Source organism: Heterodontus francisci, chromosome 6 (assembly GCF_036365525.1).
Source record: "Heterodontus francisci isolate sHetFra1 chromosome 6, sHetFra1.hap1, whole genome shotgun sequence".
In the NCBI taxonomy this organism is placed as follows: domain Eukaryota; kingdom Metazoa; phylum Chordata; class Chondrichthyes; order Heterodontiformes; family Heterodontidae; genus Heterodontus; species Heterodontus francisci.
In genome coordinates, this window is record NC_090376.1 from 122,368,986 (window position 1) to 122,384,605 (window position 15,620).

The following is a 15,620-nucleotide window of genomic DNA, read 5'->3' on the forward strand; positions in this document are numbered from 1 at the left end:
TAAGTCCAACAGGGAAATTCAGGAAAAACTTCTTTACTTGAAGAGTAAAGAGAATCTGGAACTCACGACCACGTGGAGTAATTGAGGGCAGTAACATAGATGTATTTAAGGGGAATCTAGATAAATACATGCAGGAGAAAGGAATAGGGGCATATGCTGATAGGGTGAGAAGAGGCTGTGTAACATTCTGTGTAACCACTGACTGGAGTCATGTCGGCTGGACAGTTTGCAGTGGCAGGTACCTCTTCCCAGAAGGATGAATGGACCAGTTGGGTATTAATGACAATCCAACAGATTTCATCGTCATTTATTCTAGTGCCAGATCCCAAAATGCCAGATTTATTCAAATTTAATTTCACAACTTGCTAGTGAACACAGGACCACTTGGTTCACAATCAGAGTCTTAACACCATTACTGCTCAATTCTTAAATTCTTCATTTTTAATTTACACTTTTTAGTCTTTAGTAGTTCACTTGTACTGCAAGTGTGTGTGGAAATCACAAGTCGTCTGATTTTTCATTTCCGTTTCACTGTAAAACAGAACGAAAAAGCTGCGCACGTGAGAAAAACATGACTTGTCCAGGACAAAAACAAGAAATGCTGGAATCACTCAGCAGGTCTGGCAGCATCTGTGGAAAGAGAAGCAGAGTTAACGTTTCGGGTCAGTGACCCTTCTTCGGGACTGACAAATATTAGAAAAGTTACAGATTATAAGCAAGTGAGGTGGGGGTGGGGCAAGAGATAACAAAGGAGAAGGTGCAGATTGGACCAGGCCACATAGCTGACCAAAAGGTCACGGAGCAAAGGCAAACAATATGTTAATGGTGTGTTGAAAGACAAAGCATTAGTACAGATTAGGTGTAAATACACTGAATATTGAACAAGGAACTCTGCTTCTCTTTCCACAGATGCTGCCAGACCTGCTGAGTGATTACAGCATTTCTTGTTTTTGTTTCAGATTTCCAGCATCCGCAGTATTTTGCTTTTATTATATGACTTGTCCAGGAATGTGTTTCTGGAATTGAGAACCTGTGATTTTTTTTTTTGCTATTTGAATATATTGTTGTAAATGTTGCTTTGTGCTGCCCTGCATTCTGGCTTTGGGGCATGATTGGGTGGCTCCATAGGCCAATCATTGCTGTGACAAGGTGCCGTGGAGGCTACACATCACCAATGGACCATTTTCCAATGCTTCCAAGTGCCTGGTTTCAAATGTCATTGACGAGGTCAAAGAACAGCTTGCAGAACACTCAACTAGTCATTGAATTGGAACTGAGGAGAAACTATTTCTGCTGTTGGGGAGTCTGGGACTAGGGAGCATAGTGTTACAACCAGGTGTGAAAGGTGTCTAGGGGTCTGCTCCTGTCTTCACCTGGTCTTATTGTAACGGGGCTTAATTTTAAACACACTGTGTTTTGAGGTCCCCCTTTGTGAATCCTTGATCACAGCTTTCCAATTATAAGGCAAAGAAATTAGCATAAACAGGTTTTCTTAGGTTTAAAGAAGAAAAGTGAAATTTATTAAACCTTAAATTAAACTCTAACACGGTTAACACCTACGGATATACGACGCGCCCACACTAGCATGCACACGGGATACGCACATCCGAAAAGAGGAGAGGAAAATATAGTAGCGAGGGGTTGAGGCAATATCAGAAGAGTTTCTTGTTTGCTGTGCTTCAAGCTCACTTTAGTCCTTTTGTAAGTAGTCTTGCTTTTCGTTGGGGCCCAGTATTCTTAAACCTTGTTCACTGTGGGAGACTTTTCTCTCTTTGAGGTTCACGTGTCTTCACAAGATTCAGTTCCCTGAGAGATGAGCAGGCAGACAGGAGGTTCTGTTCCAACCGGGAGCACACGATGTTCTGAGTTCAAATTCTGTTTTTCCAATTTCAAACTCCCCTAGTTAGCCAGCAGGTAGTCACGTGACCGACTGGTTTGACCAGATCTCTTCTGCGTATTGGGGTGGGGACTGGTTCCTTTGTTTCAACATTGTCTGGTACAATGCAAATGTCTTTCCAGTCAGGGGCTTGCAATTTTAAGTTTTAATGTTCATGTGGCGAAATAATGTGTGCCTCAGTCTTGGTAGGTGGTGGGGGGCCTGCCTGACAATAGCCTGAAAATTAGAGCCAGACCTTTCAGGAGTGAAATTAGGGAACACTTCTACACACAAAGGGATGAATTTTTTATTATGTGGCGGCACAGCTGCTGATATCACGTGCGGGTCGTGCTTGTGACATCAGCGGCCACACTGTCACGATATGCAGCGGGTGGCCAATTAACATAATGATGGGGGCTGTCCCCCCCCCCCCCCAATCACATGGCGGGGCAGCAGTGGCAAGCCGTTCACAGCCCTGCATTTTCACTAGTGTGCTTTCATCAGTATCTCCCTGAGGATTCACTTCTGTGTTGTTGAAATTTTTTTCGTTCTCTGCAAGCAGCACCCCACCCTAGGCTCAAGCACAGTGCATGACATTCAAATGTATGCTAAATAGCATTTAACAGATGTAAATGATCATGCCGTTGTGTCAGGTAGAACTGTCACCATGGCAAATCGCCACCCTCCGACAGCATTGGGAAGTAGCATTATGGCATTGGGTTGCATGGCGAATGTCTCCACGTGGATTCTCCAGCACCGCTCCCCACCCCCGTCCCTGCCTGAAATCCCACTTTCCAGAGGATCATAAAATCCGGCCCAAAGGGTGGTGGAAGTTTGGAATTCTCTTCTGCAAATGGTAATTGATGCTAGGTCAGTTTTTCATTTAAAACTGAACTTGATGGATTTTTGTTGGCCAGAGGTTCGAAGGATAGGGGGAAAGGTAGGTCTATGGAGTTAGGTCACAGATCAGCCATGATCTCTTTGAATGGTGGAAGAGGCCCGAGGGGCTGAATGGCCTCCTCCTGTTTCTAAAATTGAGGGATTTGTTTCCTCAACAAAATAAATTCTTGGTATTTGTTTCATTTCTCTGTTTAACACCTTTCCCCAATTAAAACACGCATTATGAACATTGCTGCAATAGCCTTTTCATTGACATGTGTTCACGTGTTAAGAACCTGGACTCCTTTTTCGGATTTGGGACAAACTGGGATGAATATGAGAACATGCAAAATATAAGCTTCGAACACAACCCAAATAATTCTATAGTTTCATTACAATTAATACTGTAATTGTACATTACAGCATTCGGGCCCCGAAATCAAATGGGTCGATGGAGCCAAACATATCTTCAAAGTCGCAGCACACCTTGTGTCTACAATCTATACCCAGGTCAGTTGATTTTCTCGCAATTCTTCACAAGTTTGATTCACATTTCTTTCCAAAGTTCTCAGGATTTTAATTGTTCCACATAATCAAAGCTGATGATGCATGATTTTTATATTTCTTCATTGACAAATTAATATTCCTTGTTATGACTGAGGCGGGAGGAGTGCACTGTTTTTTCTAGTTCCACATTTCGACAGGTCACAACATATATTTAAATTTTTTCCCAGTTACCGATACAGTCAATCATAGACTCAATTTTTATCCCAGAATAAAATGCGCCAACCAGGTTTCTTTAATAAACAATAAAATTACCAGTTTATTATAAAACAAGTCTTAACCAGTAACGAAGCAAAGCATTAACACACAGATTGAAATATGAAAGTTCCTTTTTTACCGTAGTCCCTCACACACATACAGTGGTTACCGAAAAAATAGATTTTCTCTTTAGAGCTCTATTACAAAAAAACAGGCAAAAAAGAATACTTTGGCCCAATACTTGCTAATTCGTGAAGAAAAAAGAAGATATGGAAAGATGGCAGATGTTTCTTTTCTGGTTTGGTGTCCCAAATACGCGAAGACGGCTGTCACTGAGAACAGTTCTTTTCAGACGACGTTGAAGATCAGATTGGGCAGGCTTTCCAGGAGAAATGCGCCAACAGGGGTTTCCGTCTGTTTCTTATACTTGCTTCTCAGGACTTAAAGAGATGGAAAAACTGGCAGGCTTTCTCAAAGAGCTGGAATAGGTTGAGTTGGGCCTTGCCCTTTGCAGGTTGATTCTTTAACTTCTTTTCAAGACTCTGTGCATACCCCAACAGCTAGTCCAAAGCGAAACCAGAAAACATCTCCAGAGTCAAGCCTCCTGATCCCTTTTAATCTAGACTTCTCTGTAAACATCTTCCCCAAGTCAAAAAACCCCCTGCTAAGTATTTATCTGAAAACAGGTGCTTTCCAGTAACTTAAAAGCAAAATACTGCAGATGCTGGAAATCTGGTGCCTTCCAATAACAAACCAAGTCCAACGACCTTCTAAAAGCCTATTTTTTTAAAAACTATCAAGTCCAGCATCTATGGAATCCGTTTTTCAGTTTGAAAACACAAGTTCTCAAAATTTAACAAAAAAAAAGGAAGCACTCTTAACATCCTTTCATGCTCCTTGACAAAATGAATATTCTTTTTTAAAAGTGAAATGCAATTAGTGTGAGACTGTTAAGTGCTACAGTTTTTTTTCAAAATTGCCTGTTCTGACTAATGTCTGTAAATTGGGTCAGTGATTTCTTTCTTGGAAAGACTCTCAGAAATACTTTCTTCCTTGCATTATTTCCAGGATCAACACTTGAACAATTTCTTCCAGTATTGTCAAAAGTGTGACTCTGGAGCTTACGCCTCAGGAACAGAACTTGTCAAATTTCTCAAGGTAAATTTTCAACTGCTTGAAGTCAAAGTGTATTTACCCTGTATCGTCAGATACTAAACTCAAATTATTTTGTTCTATAATAGAGGTATGAGGTTTGCAAATGATATCAAACTTGGAGGTGTGGCAAACAGTGAGGATATTCCCAATCAACTGGAACAGGACGTAGATAGGCTAGTGGAATGGGCGGACAAGTGGCAGATGGAATTTAATACAGAGAAATGTGAGGTGATGCATTTTCGCAGAAGGGATAATTTGAGGCAATTAGGGGCTGCATCCAACGAGAGGGGGTGCCTCTGCCACATTGAGAGAGCTTGGGGGAGGAGGGGGAATCAAACAAAAAAAAATGCTTGCTGTTATCAAATCCAGAGATAATTATGGAATCATACAGTTCAGGAGGCCATTCAGCCAATCATGCCTCTTCTATCCCTTTGAAAGAGCTATCTAATTAGTCTCACACCCCTGCTCTTTCCCCATAGCCCTGAAAATTATTTGTTTATAGAAAAGGCTGCTTCTCTGCATCTTAAACATTGTGTTACAAGCCAAGGGTATTGATTGTTTGTAAATGTCATTATTTGAAATCCCTTCTAAGAAATATCTTTCTGTGTGGAAGTATGCATGAGCACTGTTATGCTAAGTTTTGGCAGTGAGAGGTTTAATTCTCTCAAGCCATTAGGTTGCTGATTGAAGGCAGACTGCTGTGTGGAAATGCAGAGCAGTGGGCATGAATTGTTCAGTTGGAGAAGAGGAAATCTGTAAGTCAAGTGGTCTTTGGGCCATGTCTGCTTGTAAAAGAAAAACTTGCATTTATAAAGCGCCTTTCATAACCTCAGGACATCCCAAAGCACTTCACGATCAATGATTGACTGGACTACAGAAGTACATGTGGTAATGTAGGAAACGCAGCAGCCAATTTGCGCACTAACAGCAATGAATTGACTGGCCAGATCATCTATTTTAGGTGCTGGTTGAACGGTAAGTATTGGAGCTCTCCCCTGACCCTCCTCGAATTCAGCCATGGGATCTTCAATGTCCACCTGAGAGGGCAGATGGGGCCTTGGTTTAACACTCTCATCCGAGAGGCATAAAGTACCTTTAGAAGTATTGTGGAGGTCGGGGGTTAGTCACTTTTTCACTCATCGGATAGTGCTTGACCCAAGAAAACAAAGGGGGAAACCGGGTGTTTGGTTAGTTGGAATGTTCTATTTGTGACTCAGAGTTGTGAACGTATTTAATGTTGGGGAGGAATAATTGCAATAATGCATCTGAATTCTGCAACTCCTTTTCCTTCAGAGCTTGCATGCAATGGAAAGCCACGTGATGATCAATTTCCTGCCCACAATCCTGAATCAATTGTTTCGTGTGCTTGCAAGGGCCACACAAGAAGATGTTGCAGTTAATGTTACAAGGTAAATAAAATGTATATGGGTATCATTAGTTTATTATGAGGAAAATAACTTCAAAATATCTTGCATTTTGAAGGAAAACCTTGCATTTCCTGAAATCTTGGAGAATAAATGTGAACATAAGGAGGACTAGCAATAAAAATATAATTATCACTGAGCTGCAGCTTTGAGTTAAAAACCCCTGTGACAGCATATCTTGAACAATTACTGCTTATTCAGCCTCCAATAATAAATAGGTGGTTCTACAGAAGAATTATTTGGTCGTGCAATATTTGTTGTGCAGATACAGGGCAGAGGTCGGCTTTGCGAGTTTAAATTGATAACACAATATGAAAAATGGGTATGTATTAAAGAGGAGTGTTTTTTCACTGCTGGGACCTGAATTCAAATCTAGCGCAGATGGGGCACACACATCTTCCATTCCTTTAGTTACAGAGTCAACTCAACTGCAGCACAATTCCGAGTGAATACGTATTTACAAATATTCTGTCTGTCTGTCTCTCTCGCTTTTTGAGTATGAGTTCACAAATATTCTCATTCATTCTCTCCTCACACACACGTTCTCACTTACCTTCTCATGCTCCCACTGTCTCGTTTTCTCCTCTCGCCTAAACACACAAAATAGTGATCTAAAACATAATGGTTTGCCATTCTAAAAGCTGGAACCTCTGATTCACAGGTTTTCCATCTGTTACGACCGACCACTCCAGTCAAAGCCCTCAATCAAAATATAAGATTCTGATTGTGGGAGGAGAAACGTACTGTTAATTCAATCCTGTCGCGCCACAGATCGCCTAACATATCATTTAAAACTTTCCAAATTAAAGAAAGACCCAGCCAAATTGTACCATCTATTAACCTCCTGAATGAGGCTAACTAAACCAGGTGTCTTTAAATCAATAAATTAACTCTTTAATTAGAAGAACTAAATTCTTAAACTATGAAGATATAAACAACATTTAAAATAGAAAAAATTAGAGTCCTTGTAAATTTACAGTCCAGTGTTGCTTGAAGTCCTCACAGCTGTCCGATGTGGGAAAAAAAAGGTTCTTCCACAGTAGAATAGTCCGTAGTCTAACTCCAGCAATAGGTGATGCTTTCCTTCTTCTGCGATGGATTTCAACAATTAACAACTTGCGGACACTTTCAATAGAATCAGTCTGACTTTAGAGTTTTTGAGGGATAAAAGATGGTCACAGTCTAACTTCCCTTCCTTCAGTTTAAATTACCAGAGATCTCCGGTTTGTCTTAACTTTTTTTAGAATTTTGAGAGCTAACTAAACAGACTAAAATCCTGTTCCTTCAGTTTAAATGGCTGAGCTCTTTTTTCAGGTGCTAAACACAATAGCTGTCTGTTTGCTAAAAGAATTGAATTGTAACAAATGTATCGCTTGATGCTCACTCCCAGTGGCTGTATCTATGGTAACGAGAATACACCCTTTGAATCGCAGTCTTCGAATGGTTGTTTCTAAGGCAACGAAAATGCACCTTCCTATAACTCTTTGGTATAAGGCTTGCTGGTTCTTGAGGCTTTTCTTGATCCTTTGCAAGCCTTAAACACAGACCGCATATTCCCGGGAAAAAAAACTACAGGACCATGACACGTCTAAAAGCTGCAAATGCTCAGCAGATCAGGCAGCATCTATGGAGAGAGAGAGAATCCGAGTTAACGTTTCAGGTCAGCGACATTTAGTCAGAATCTGAAACGTTAATTCTGTTTCTCTCTCTCTCTCCCTCTACACAGATTCTGCCTGACCTGCATTTCAGCATTTTCTGTTTTAATTTCAGATTTCCAGCATTTGCAGTATTTTGCTTTTGTAATCAAGCTTCAATCTAAGTCTGTTTACATGCTAATCTTTGATTTCATGAAATTTTCTTCCAAGAGTTCTTGTACACATCGTCTCGCAGTGTCATGAAGGATTGGAGCACTATCTGAGGTCCTATATAAAGGTACTGCTGACAAAACAGCACCACATATAATGAAATATTTATGCAGTAGCAGTAACTTCAACAAATGTAGGCAAGGAGCATCAAATTGGACAATGTCTCTTGTTAACTATTTGGAGCCGCTTTTTGTTTGTTCCTGGGAATGAAGAGTCACTTATCAAAGCTTTGCCCTCAAATCATTTGACCCTAAATTTAAACAGCTGGTTACCTTTCATTTTCGTTTTCAGTTTGAGTATTTTGAATCTTGTTCAACTACCAAATGAAGATGTTAACAGGATATAATGAGTTCTCAATTTTCCTTTGTCCCTGAATAATTGACTCCTGGTGTTTAACTAGCCTAATGTTTAACCAAATCCTTTTTTTGGTTCCCCCAATAGTGTAGTGCTGCATAGACTAGGCTTGTATTCCCTCAAGTGTAGAGGATTAAAGGGTGATCAAATTGAGGGGTTTATGTCTATGGGTCTATGAAGAGGTGGATAGGGAGAAACTATTTCCTTTGGTGGGGGGAGTCCAGAACAAGGGGACAGAACCTTAAAATTAGAGCCAAGGGTGATGTCAGGAAGCACTTCTTCACAGAAAGGGGAGTGGAAATCTGGAACTCTTTCCCCCCCCCCCCCCCCCAAAAGCTGTTGAGGCTCGGGGTCAATTGAAAATTTCCAAACTCAGATTGATAGATTTTTGTTGCACAAGACTGTGAAGGCTTATGGAACCAAGGCAGTTGGATGGGTTTAAGATTCAGATCGGCCATGATCTAATTGAATGGCGGAAAAGGCTCGAGGGGCTCAATGTCCTCCCCCTGTTCCACATGGGTAAATACACTGTCCATTTTAGATCCAGTCATTAGTGGTATATACAGATGGCATTTAAACAAGTATCTGGGGCTCAGTTCCCAATGACAGTATCAGCACCCTGAACAGTTGTGTTGCAGTCCCCACAATAACTTTTCTTTTCACATTTAAAATATGTGTAGCCTGGCCAGTGGTGCGGATCCCAAATCAAGCTGCTGGCTGCAGTGTCATATTCCAGCTAGCAAGGGATAAGTCAAGTTGTTCTGTATTTTTAGTTTGAGGCAGGTCACACTTCCAAACAGTTAATATTAAAATGTACTTGAAATGCAAATGTTTCAATCTTTTCTTTCTGGGAACATTGAATTCTACATTAAATGGGTTTTGCCTGGTACACAGGAGCACCCGGGATCTTTTCAAACTTAGCTTGAGACCAGATTGTGGTTCTAATGGATACGATGAAAAGGCTAAGCCTGATTTAATACAGTCATCATTTTTGTGGCCAGTTATATTAGGGGTGGGTGTTCAACGTAAGTGTTTTTTTTTACTGGCTCAGAGGATTATTGTACTTGGGTTTGTTTGAGCTTCTAATGTACAAGGACTAATGGATCCTTTCCTTCCTGTCAACGGTTTGTTGCTTTCCCCAGTTTGTTTTCAAAACGGAACCTTGCAATTCCTCCAAATGCAAGACAGTACACGAGGAGTTAACTAAATCCATGACTGCTCTGCTCAAAACAACGGCCGACTTTCTCACCTGTAACAAACTGCTCAAGGTAGGTTGAAGTTGAGCCTCTTGTAAGTTATGTAAACCTCTTGGCTCGTTTAGTATTTGTAAAGCAGTCTTGGTGAGGCGGAGACATGCTTGTTGTCTGCAGATAACTGTTTGTTTAATTGGGGTTTGTGTTTGAAGTCATTTTGTGAAAGTACTTTTGTATCGAAAACAAAAAAAAAATTCCTTTTTCGGATTGCTCTTGCTGGTTCGGGCGATATTTACGTTCCTGTCAAGGTCTCTTAAATAGGGACCAATTTGAAGTCCCACTTTTAAATTCTCACCTATTTCTGACATTCCATTGCTGCTGAATTGTTTGCTGAAGGGGTGGGGTGGGAGGAGAGTCGTGTGGAGCATAAACACCAGCATAGACCAGCTGGGCCGAATGGCCTGTTACAGCCATTCTTAGTAACAGCCAGACAATGACAGGCATGCTGCAGTATGAACTTAGCAGTTAGTGGACTGAATTTTATCAACTCGCCGCTGATCTCCGCGGCGAGCCTCAAAGATGACGTCGCGCACATGCGGGATGTACTCCGCGGAGCCGCCGTGATATATGTGGTGTCTCGTTTATCTGGCCGGTGCGGGCTGCCCCCCCCCCACCCCCGATTCCGTGGAGGGGGCGGGTGTTCCGTCCCTGGAGACCTGGGTGCCGGTGCCATTTTTAAAGGGCTTCCTGCCCTTCCACGTAATTTGAATTTTTAAAGAAACCTGATCATAAAAATTTGAATAGAATTATCGTGACCCTCTCCCAGACCCTCTTCCATGCACCGCCCCCCGCCAACGACCTTAACATTTATTACTTGCCCTCTTCCCACCCCCCAAAAAAACTTACTTGCAAACCTGACCATCTCCCCCGAAAGTTGATGAACTGTGAAATTTATCCCTTCCCACCACCCCTTACACCAGTCAAAAAGGTTTGACCCCACTCACCCCTCCCGCCCTGAAAACTTACCTCCTCCCCTCCCACCAGTGTTCCGCCATACTTCACTGGTCGGGGGTCGGATGGAGCGGGAGTGCCGGCGACCGACTGTAACGTGGGAGCAGGACTGCCGGCGTGACGAGGTAAGTAATTATTAGTTCATTTACGTTCATTAACACATTGAAATTTTGGTCCCGTTGCTGAACGGCAGGGGGCTGCCACAAGGCCTTACCACTGCCGGCAACATGGGGCTGGGCCTTCCCGGCATTGAGGTCCGTATTGGGCCTCTCCCAGAGGCATTTTCCGTGCTCCACCCCCCCCCACCACAACCCTGACATCAGGGGGCTGGTAAAATCCAGCCCAGTGAGTGTCCGCACCTGACGTTTACGTGATTTCATGAGGATTATCCATGTTTAATGTTGATTTAAAAATGAGCTAACAATTGTAACAACAGGAAATGTTTGCCAACACGAGATTTTTAACAGATACAGGTGTATTGTAACCTGAACACAATGCAACACATTGTGACAGTGCACTGCTGATAATTTGATTGATCTTTGAGGAGTTATTTTCATCAGCTGTTAAAAGCATTTTTCAAATTTACATTCTTTATACTGAATAAAAGCTTTTCTTTGCTTTCAGTATTCTTGGTTTTTCCTGGAGGCACTCATCAAATCAATGGTCCAGCATCTTCTAGAAACCAGCAAATTGAAGGTAAGCACTTACACGTTAGTTACTGATGTGCAGCAGTATTTTTCTATAAATTATGTTGATATTTGGGTTAGAATTAAGTTTATTAATTGATCATTCATCCTCCATAAACTCAAACTCCTCCAAAACTCTGCTTGTTGTGTTCTAAATCTCCTCATTGTATTCAAATCCCTCCAGGGTTTCATCCCTCCCTATCTCTGTGACCACCTGCACCCACACAACCCTCCAAGATCTCCTCCATTCCTCCAATTCTGGCTTCTTAAACATCCCCGAATTTCAGCGCTGCACCAGTGGTGACTGTGCATTCAGCTGCTGAGACCCTGAGCCCTGGAATTGCCTCCCTGAATCTCACTGCCTCTCTCCCCTCCTTTAAAACGTTGCTAAAAAACCGACCTTTTGGATCGAGCTTTTGGGCGCCTGTCCTAACAGCTGCTTATGTGGCTCGGTGTCAAATATTGTTTAGTAACGCTCCTATGAAATGCCTTGGGATGTTTTACTACATTAAAGTCACTATTATAAATGCAGCTATTCTATGGTGAGACGTTGCCAGTCTTCTTCATGACTAGTAATTGGTATGTTTGCTGTTATTTGCTGTAGTCCATTTCTGTATTTGTGAAACGGCTCTTCCCACCACTGCCACCACTAACCCAGCCTTCCCCAGAACAGGTGGGAGCTTTAGTCCTGAGTCCAGCTTGGTCACTCAGACACAAGTGCAACAGAGTCAAGCTCAAGAGGAAGTGCAGAGGTGATTCATAAGGATGAGCCCAGACATCGGGGCAGGGGGTGGAGGCTGAATCATGACAAAGGACTGCACAGAGTCGGAGGAGACTGATTGAGAACATGCACAAGACAAAATGATGAATTTGAAATTACTACTTCAAGCTGGATTCTGATTGGACAACAGAGCACAGGCTCAAACGTCGGGGTGTTGGCCAGATGTTTAGTTGATACGAAGTGCTGGCAGGGCAGTGGAGGTGAAAACCTTGGAATCATTTAAGAAATAGTTTGACCATATTGTGGGGGATTGTATTTTATTTTAGGATGGAAGAACTAGGAAACACGAAATAAATTTTCTTATATAATCTCTCCTCTCTCGTTCTTTTAAGAATTTTGCTTAAAAAGAACATTTCTGAAGAAGTCAAACTGTTTCCACTTGTGGGGGAGATGAAAACTGGGGCCATGAATATAAGATAGTGACTGATAAATCCAATTGGGAATTCAGGAGAAACTTCTTTACCCAGAGAGTGGGGAGAATGTGGAACTCGCGAGCACAGGGAGTGGTTGAAGTGAATAGTGTAGATACGTTTTAAGGGGAAGCTGGATAAACGCAACATGGAAAGGAATAGAAGATTATGATGGTAGGGTGAGATGAAGAGGAGTGGGAGCAGGGTCATGTGGAGCATAAACACCAGCACAGAGCAGTTGGGCCGAATGGCCTGTTTCTGTGCTGTAAATCTTGTGGATTGTGTTTTTTTTTGCCAGTCACATTGAGTTTATTGGTTAATTAACGCTGACAAACATCTACTTGATTATATGTTTCAGAAACATTTAAGCTGTGTTATTCATTTTCAACTCTTGCCTTTAGTCTTGTGTTTGCACAGGGCCAGTGCTCGCTGGCTGTTTAACCAATATATTCGAAGTATCCGGAATGGTTCAGTACAACATCTGTTTTGTATTTTGTGCTTGCCGAGCAACTTATCAGCCAACTGTCTGCTGTCGTAAACCAAGAAAGTGAATGGTTGTGATGCTTCGCTTAACTACTGTTTATGTAGTGGTTAAGTGCCATTGTGTATGAATGAGTGAAGTGGCTTAAAACCACGGATGAAGAAATGGGAAATGTAACCATTCAAACGTCAAGAGTCAAAAGGTTGTAGGTTCAAGTCCCACCCCAAAGACATGAGCACAAAATCCGGGCTGACAGTCCCAGTGCAGTACTGAGGGAGTGCTGCACTGTCAGAGCGACAGTACTGAGGGAGCCCTGCACTGTCGGGCAGTACTGAGGGAATGCTGCACAGTCGGTGGGGCAGTACTGAGGGAGTGCTGCACTGTCAGACGGGAACTACTGAGGGAGTGCTGCACCGTCAGAGGGTCAGTACTGAGGGAATGCTGCACTGTCGGAGGGGCAGTACTGAGGGATTGCTGCATTGTCGGAGGAGCAGTACTGAGGGAATGCTGCACTGCACTGTCGGAGGGGCAGTACTGAGGGATTGCTGCACTGTCAGAGGAGCAGTACTGAGGGAATGCTGCACTCTCAGAAGGGGAGTACTGAGGGAGTGCTGCATGGTCAGAGCTGTTGTCTTTTGGATGAGACGTTAAACCCTGTCTGCCCCCTTAGGTGGTGGTGAAAGGATTCCGTGACACTATTTTGATGAAGAGCAGGGCATTCCTCCACGGTGTTCTAGTCAATATTTATTCTTCAACCTACATCACCAAACATTAGATTACCTGTTCATTATCCCATTGCTGTTTTTGGGATCTTCCTGTGTGCACCTTGGCTGTTGCATTTCCAGCATTACATGTGACTCCACTTCAGATACCTCATTAGCTGAGAAACGCTGTGGGGTGTCCTGAAGTTGTGAAAGGTGCTATACAAATGCAAGTCACTGTTGTAATGTCGGAAATGTAGCAGCTAATTTGCACACAGCAAGATCCCACAAACAACGTTGAGTTGGTGATCAGATAATCTGTTTTTGTGATGTTGGTTGAGTGATGAATCTTGGCCAGGAGACCAGTATGAACTTGCCCCGCTGCTCTTCAGAACAGTGGCCACCTGAGAGGGCAGATGGGGTCTTGCCTTAATGTCTCATCTGAAAGGCGGCATTTCTGACAGTGCAGCACTCGCTCAGTACTGCACTGGGAGTGCATCAGCCTAAGTAGATGAAGGGTTTTGTCTGATTGATGGGACCTTGTCTTAACTTTAAATCACTGCAATTGCACATGGTGTTAAAGATGCATGTTAGTCACTGTGAAAAAATGAATGCTAAGTTTTTGGAGCAGTTTAAAAAAAAAAGTTAATATTGTGCAGTAATTTTCTTCAACTTTTCAGTAATGAATTCTGGATACTGGGGCAGATTAAAGTTCCCTTGACTCTGCCGATGAATTTCAATTAAATCAGTCACAGAACGGTGCACTCTCTTAAATCAATGTGAACTTTTGATTTTCCTATTGAAATATTTACCTTGTAATTCCTGAATTAAATACCAATCTTTTATACCAAGTTATGGACAGTTTGTGCTGTACCCACTATAACAACAGATATTCACATTTATTTAGCGCCCTTTAATGTAATAAAATGTCCCAAGGCACCTCATATGAGTGATGATCTAACTAAATTTGACACCGAGCCACATAAGGAGATATTAGGACAGGTGACCAGAAGCTTGGTCAAAGAGGTAGGTTTAAGCGTCTTAAAGGGGAAGAAAATGGTTTAATGAGGGAATTCCCGAGGCAGCTGAAGGCATGGCCACCAGTGGTGGAGTGATGAAAATCGGGGATGCACAAGAGGCCAGAATTGGAGGAGCGCAGAGATCTCAAAGGGTTTTAGGACTGGAGGAGATTATAGAAATAGGGTGGGGGTGAGGCCATGGAGGGATTTGAAAACAGGGATGAGAATTTTAAACAGCAATGCAACCAGTAGTTATTAATTTCATGTTCCGAAAGTTCTGTCGTTGTCTGGTTTATTTAGTTATTCCGGAACCAGCGTTTTCCTGCCTCTTACCAACACACGGTGGAAACCCTTGTTAACCTGTTAATGCCGCACATCACTCAGAAATATAAAGACAAGCCAGAGGAGGCTCGGAATGCAAATCACAGCCTCGCCGTCTTCATTAAGGTAAGAATTGTCACAGCTAGCCCTTCCGTCAGTTTGTGTTTTCATGTTTGTGGATACGTGTTAAATATTTACCAGTCTTGAGATTTTGTAAAGCAAAGCCAGTGTTGATTCTGATCATTAGTGGGATTAGTTGCTCAAGCATCGCATCAATTTTTGATCTTTTCAGCAATTGTAGTGAAAAACTAGTCAATGGAAGGGTGAAGCTTTACTGATAGAAATTTTGACAAATTACTTTTCATGATAACGGTTGTGATGCGTGGGCTTCTGATTGTTGCATTCCGCTCCCAGACGGAGCATTTGGAGTTAGTTCCAACTGCCTGTGTCCAAGACAAATTAGTGAAATATCCTTAAAAACAAGCCAACAATACTCAGCAGGTCTGGCAGCACCTGTGGAGAGAGAAACAAGAGTTAATCTTTCAAGACTGTGGCCATTATTGATACTAGCTTTTTATTCCAGATTTATTTAATTGAGTTTAATTTAAATTCCCCAGCTGCTGTGGTGGAATATGAACTCATGTCTCTGGATCATAAGAACATAGGAAGTAGGAGCAGGAGTAGGCCATTCGGCCCCTCGAG

General features: G+C 42.3%; 1 protein-coding gene across 10 annotated transcripts in view; it reads left to right on the plus strand.

Annotated features, from left to right (window-relative positions):
- The window catches only part of LOC137371521 (dedicator of cytokinesis protein 9-like), a 291,071-nt gene that overhangs the window by 172,529 nt on the left and 102,922 nt on the right, over positions 1 to 15,620 (plus strand). For all 10 annotated transcript variants that reach the window (XR_010975239.1, XR_010975240.1, XR_010975241.1 and 7 more), the window contains exons 22-28: positions 3,179 to 3,265; positions 4,586 to 4,675; positions 5,966 to 6,081; positions 7,962 to 8,028; positions 9,458 to 9,583; positions 11,144 to 11,215; positions 14,898 to 15,044. Coding sequence is in view for 7 of the 10 variants with exons in the window: in XM_068034244.1 (XP_067890345.1) it covers positions 3,179 to 3,265; positions 4,586 to 4,675; positions 5,966 to 6,081; positions 7,962 to 8,028; positions 9,458 to 9,583; positions 11,144 to 11,215; positions 14,898 to 15,044 (705 nt within the window). In the remaining 3 variants the exon portion in view is untranslated. The remainder of the gene's footprint in view (positions 1 to 3,178; positions 3,266 to 4,585; positions 4,676 to 5,965; positions 6,082 to 7,961; positions 8,029 to 9,457; positions 9,584 to 11,143; positions 11,216 to 14,897; positions 15,045 to 15,620) is intronic.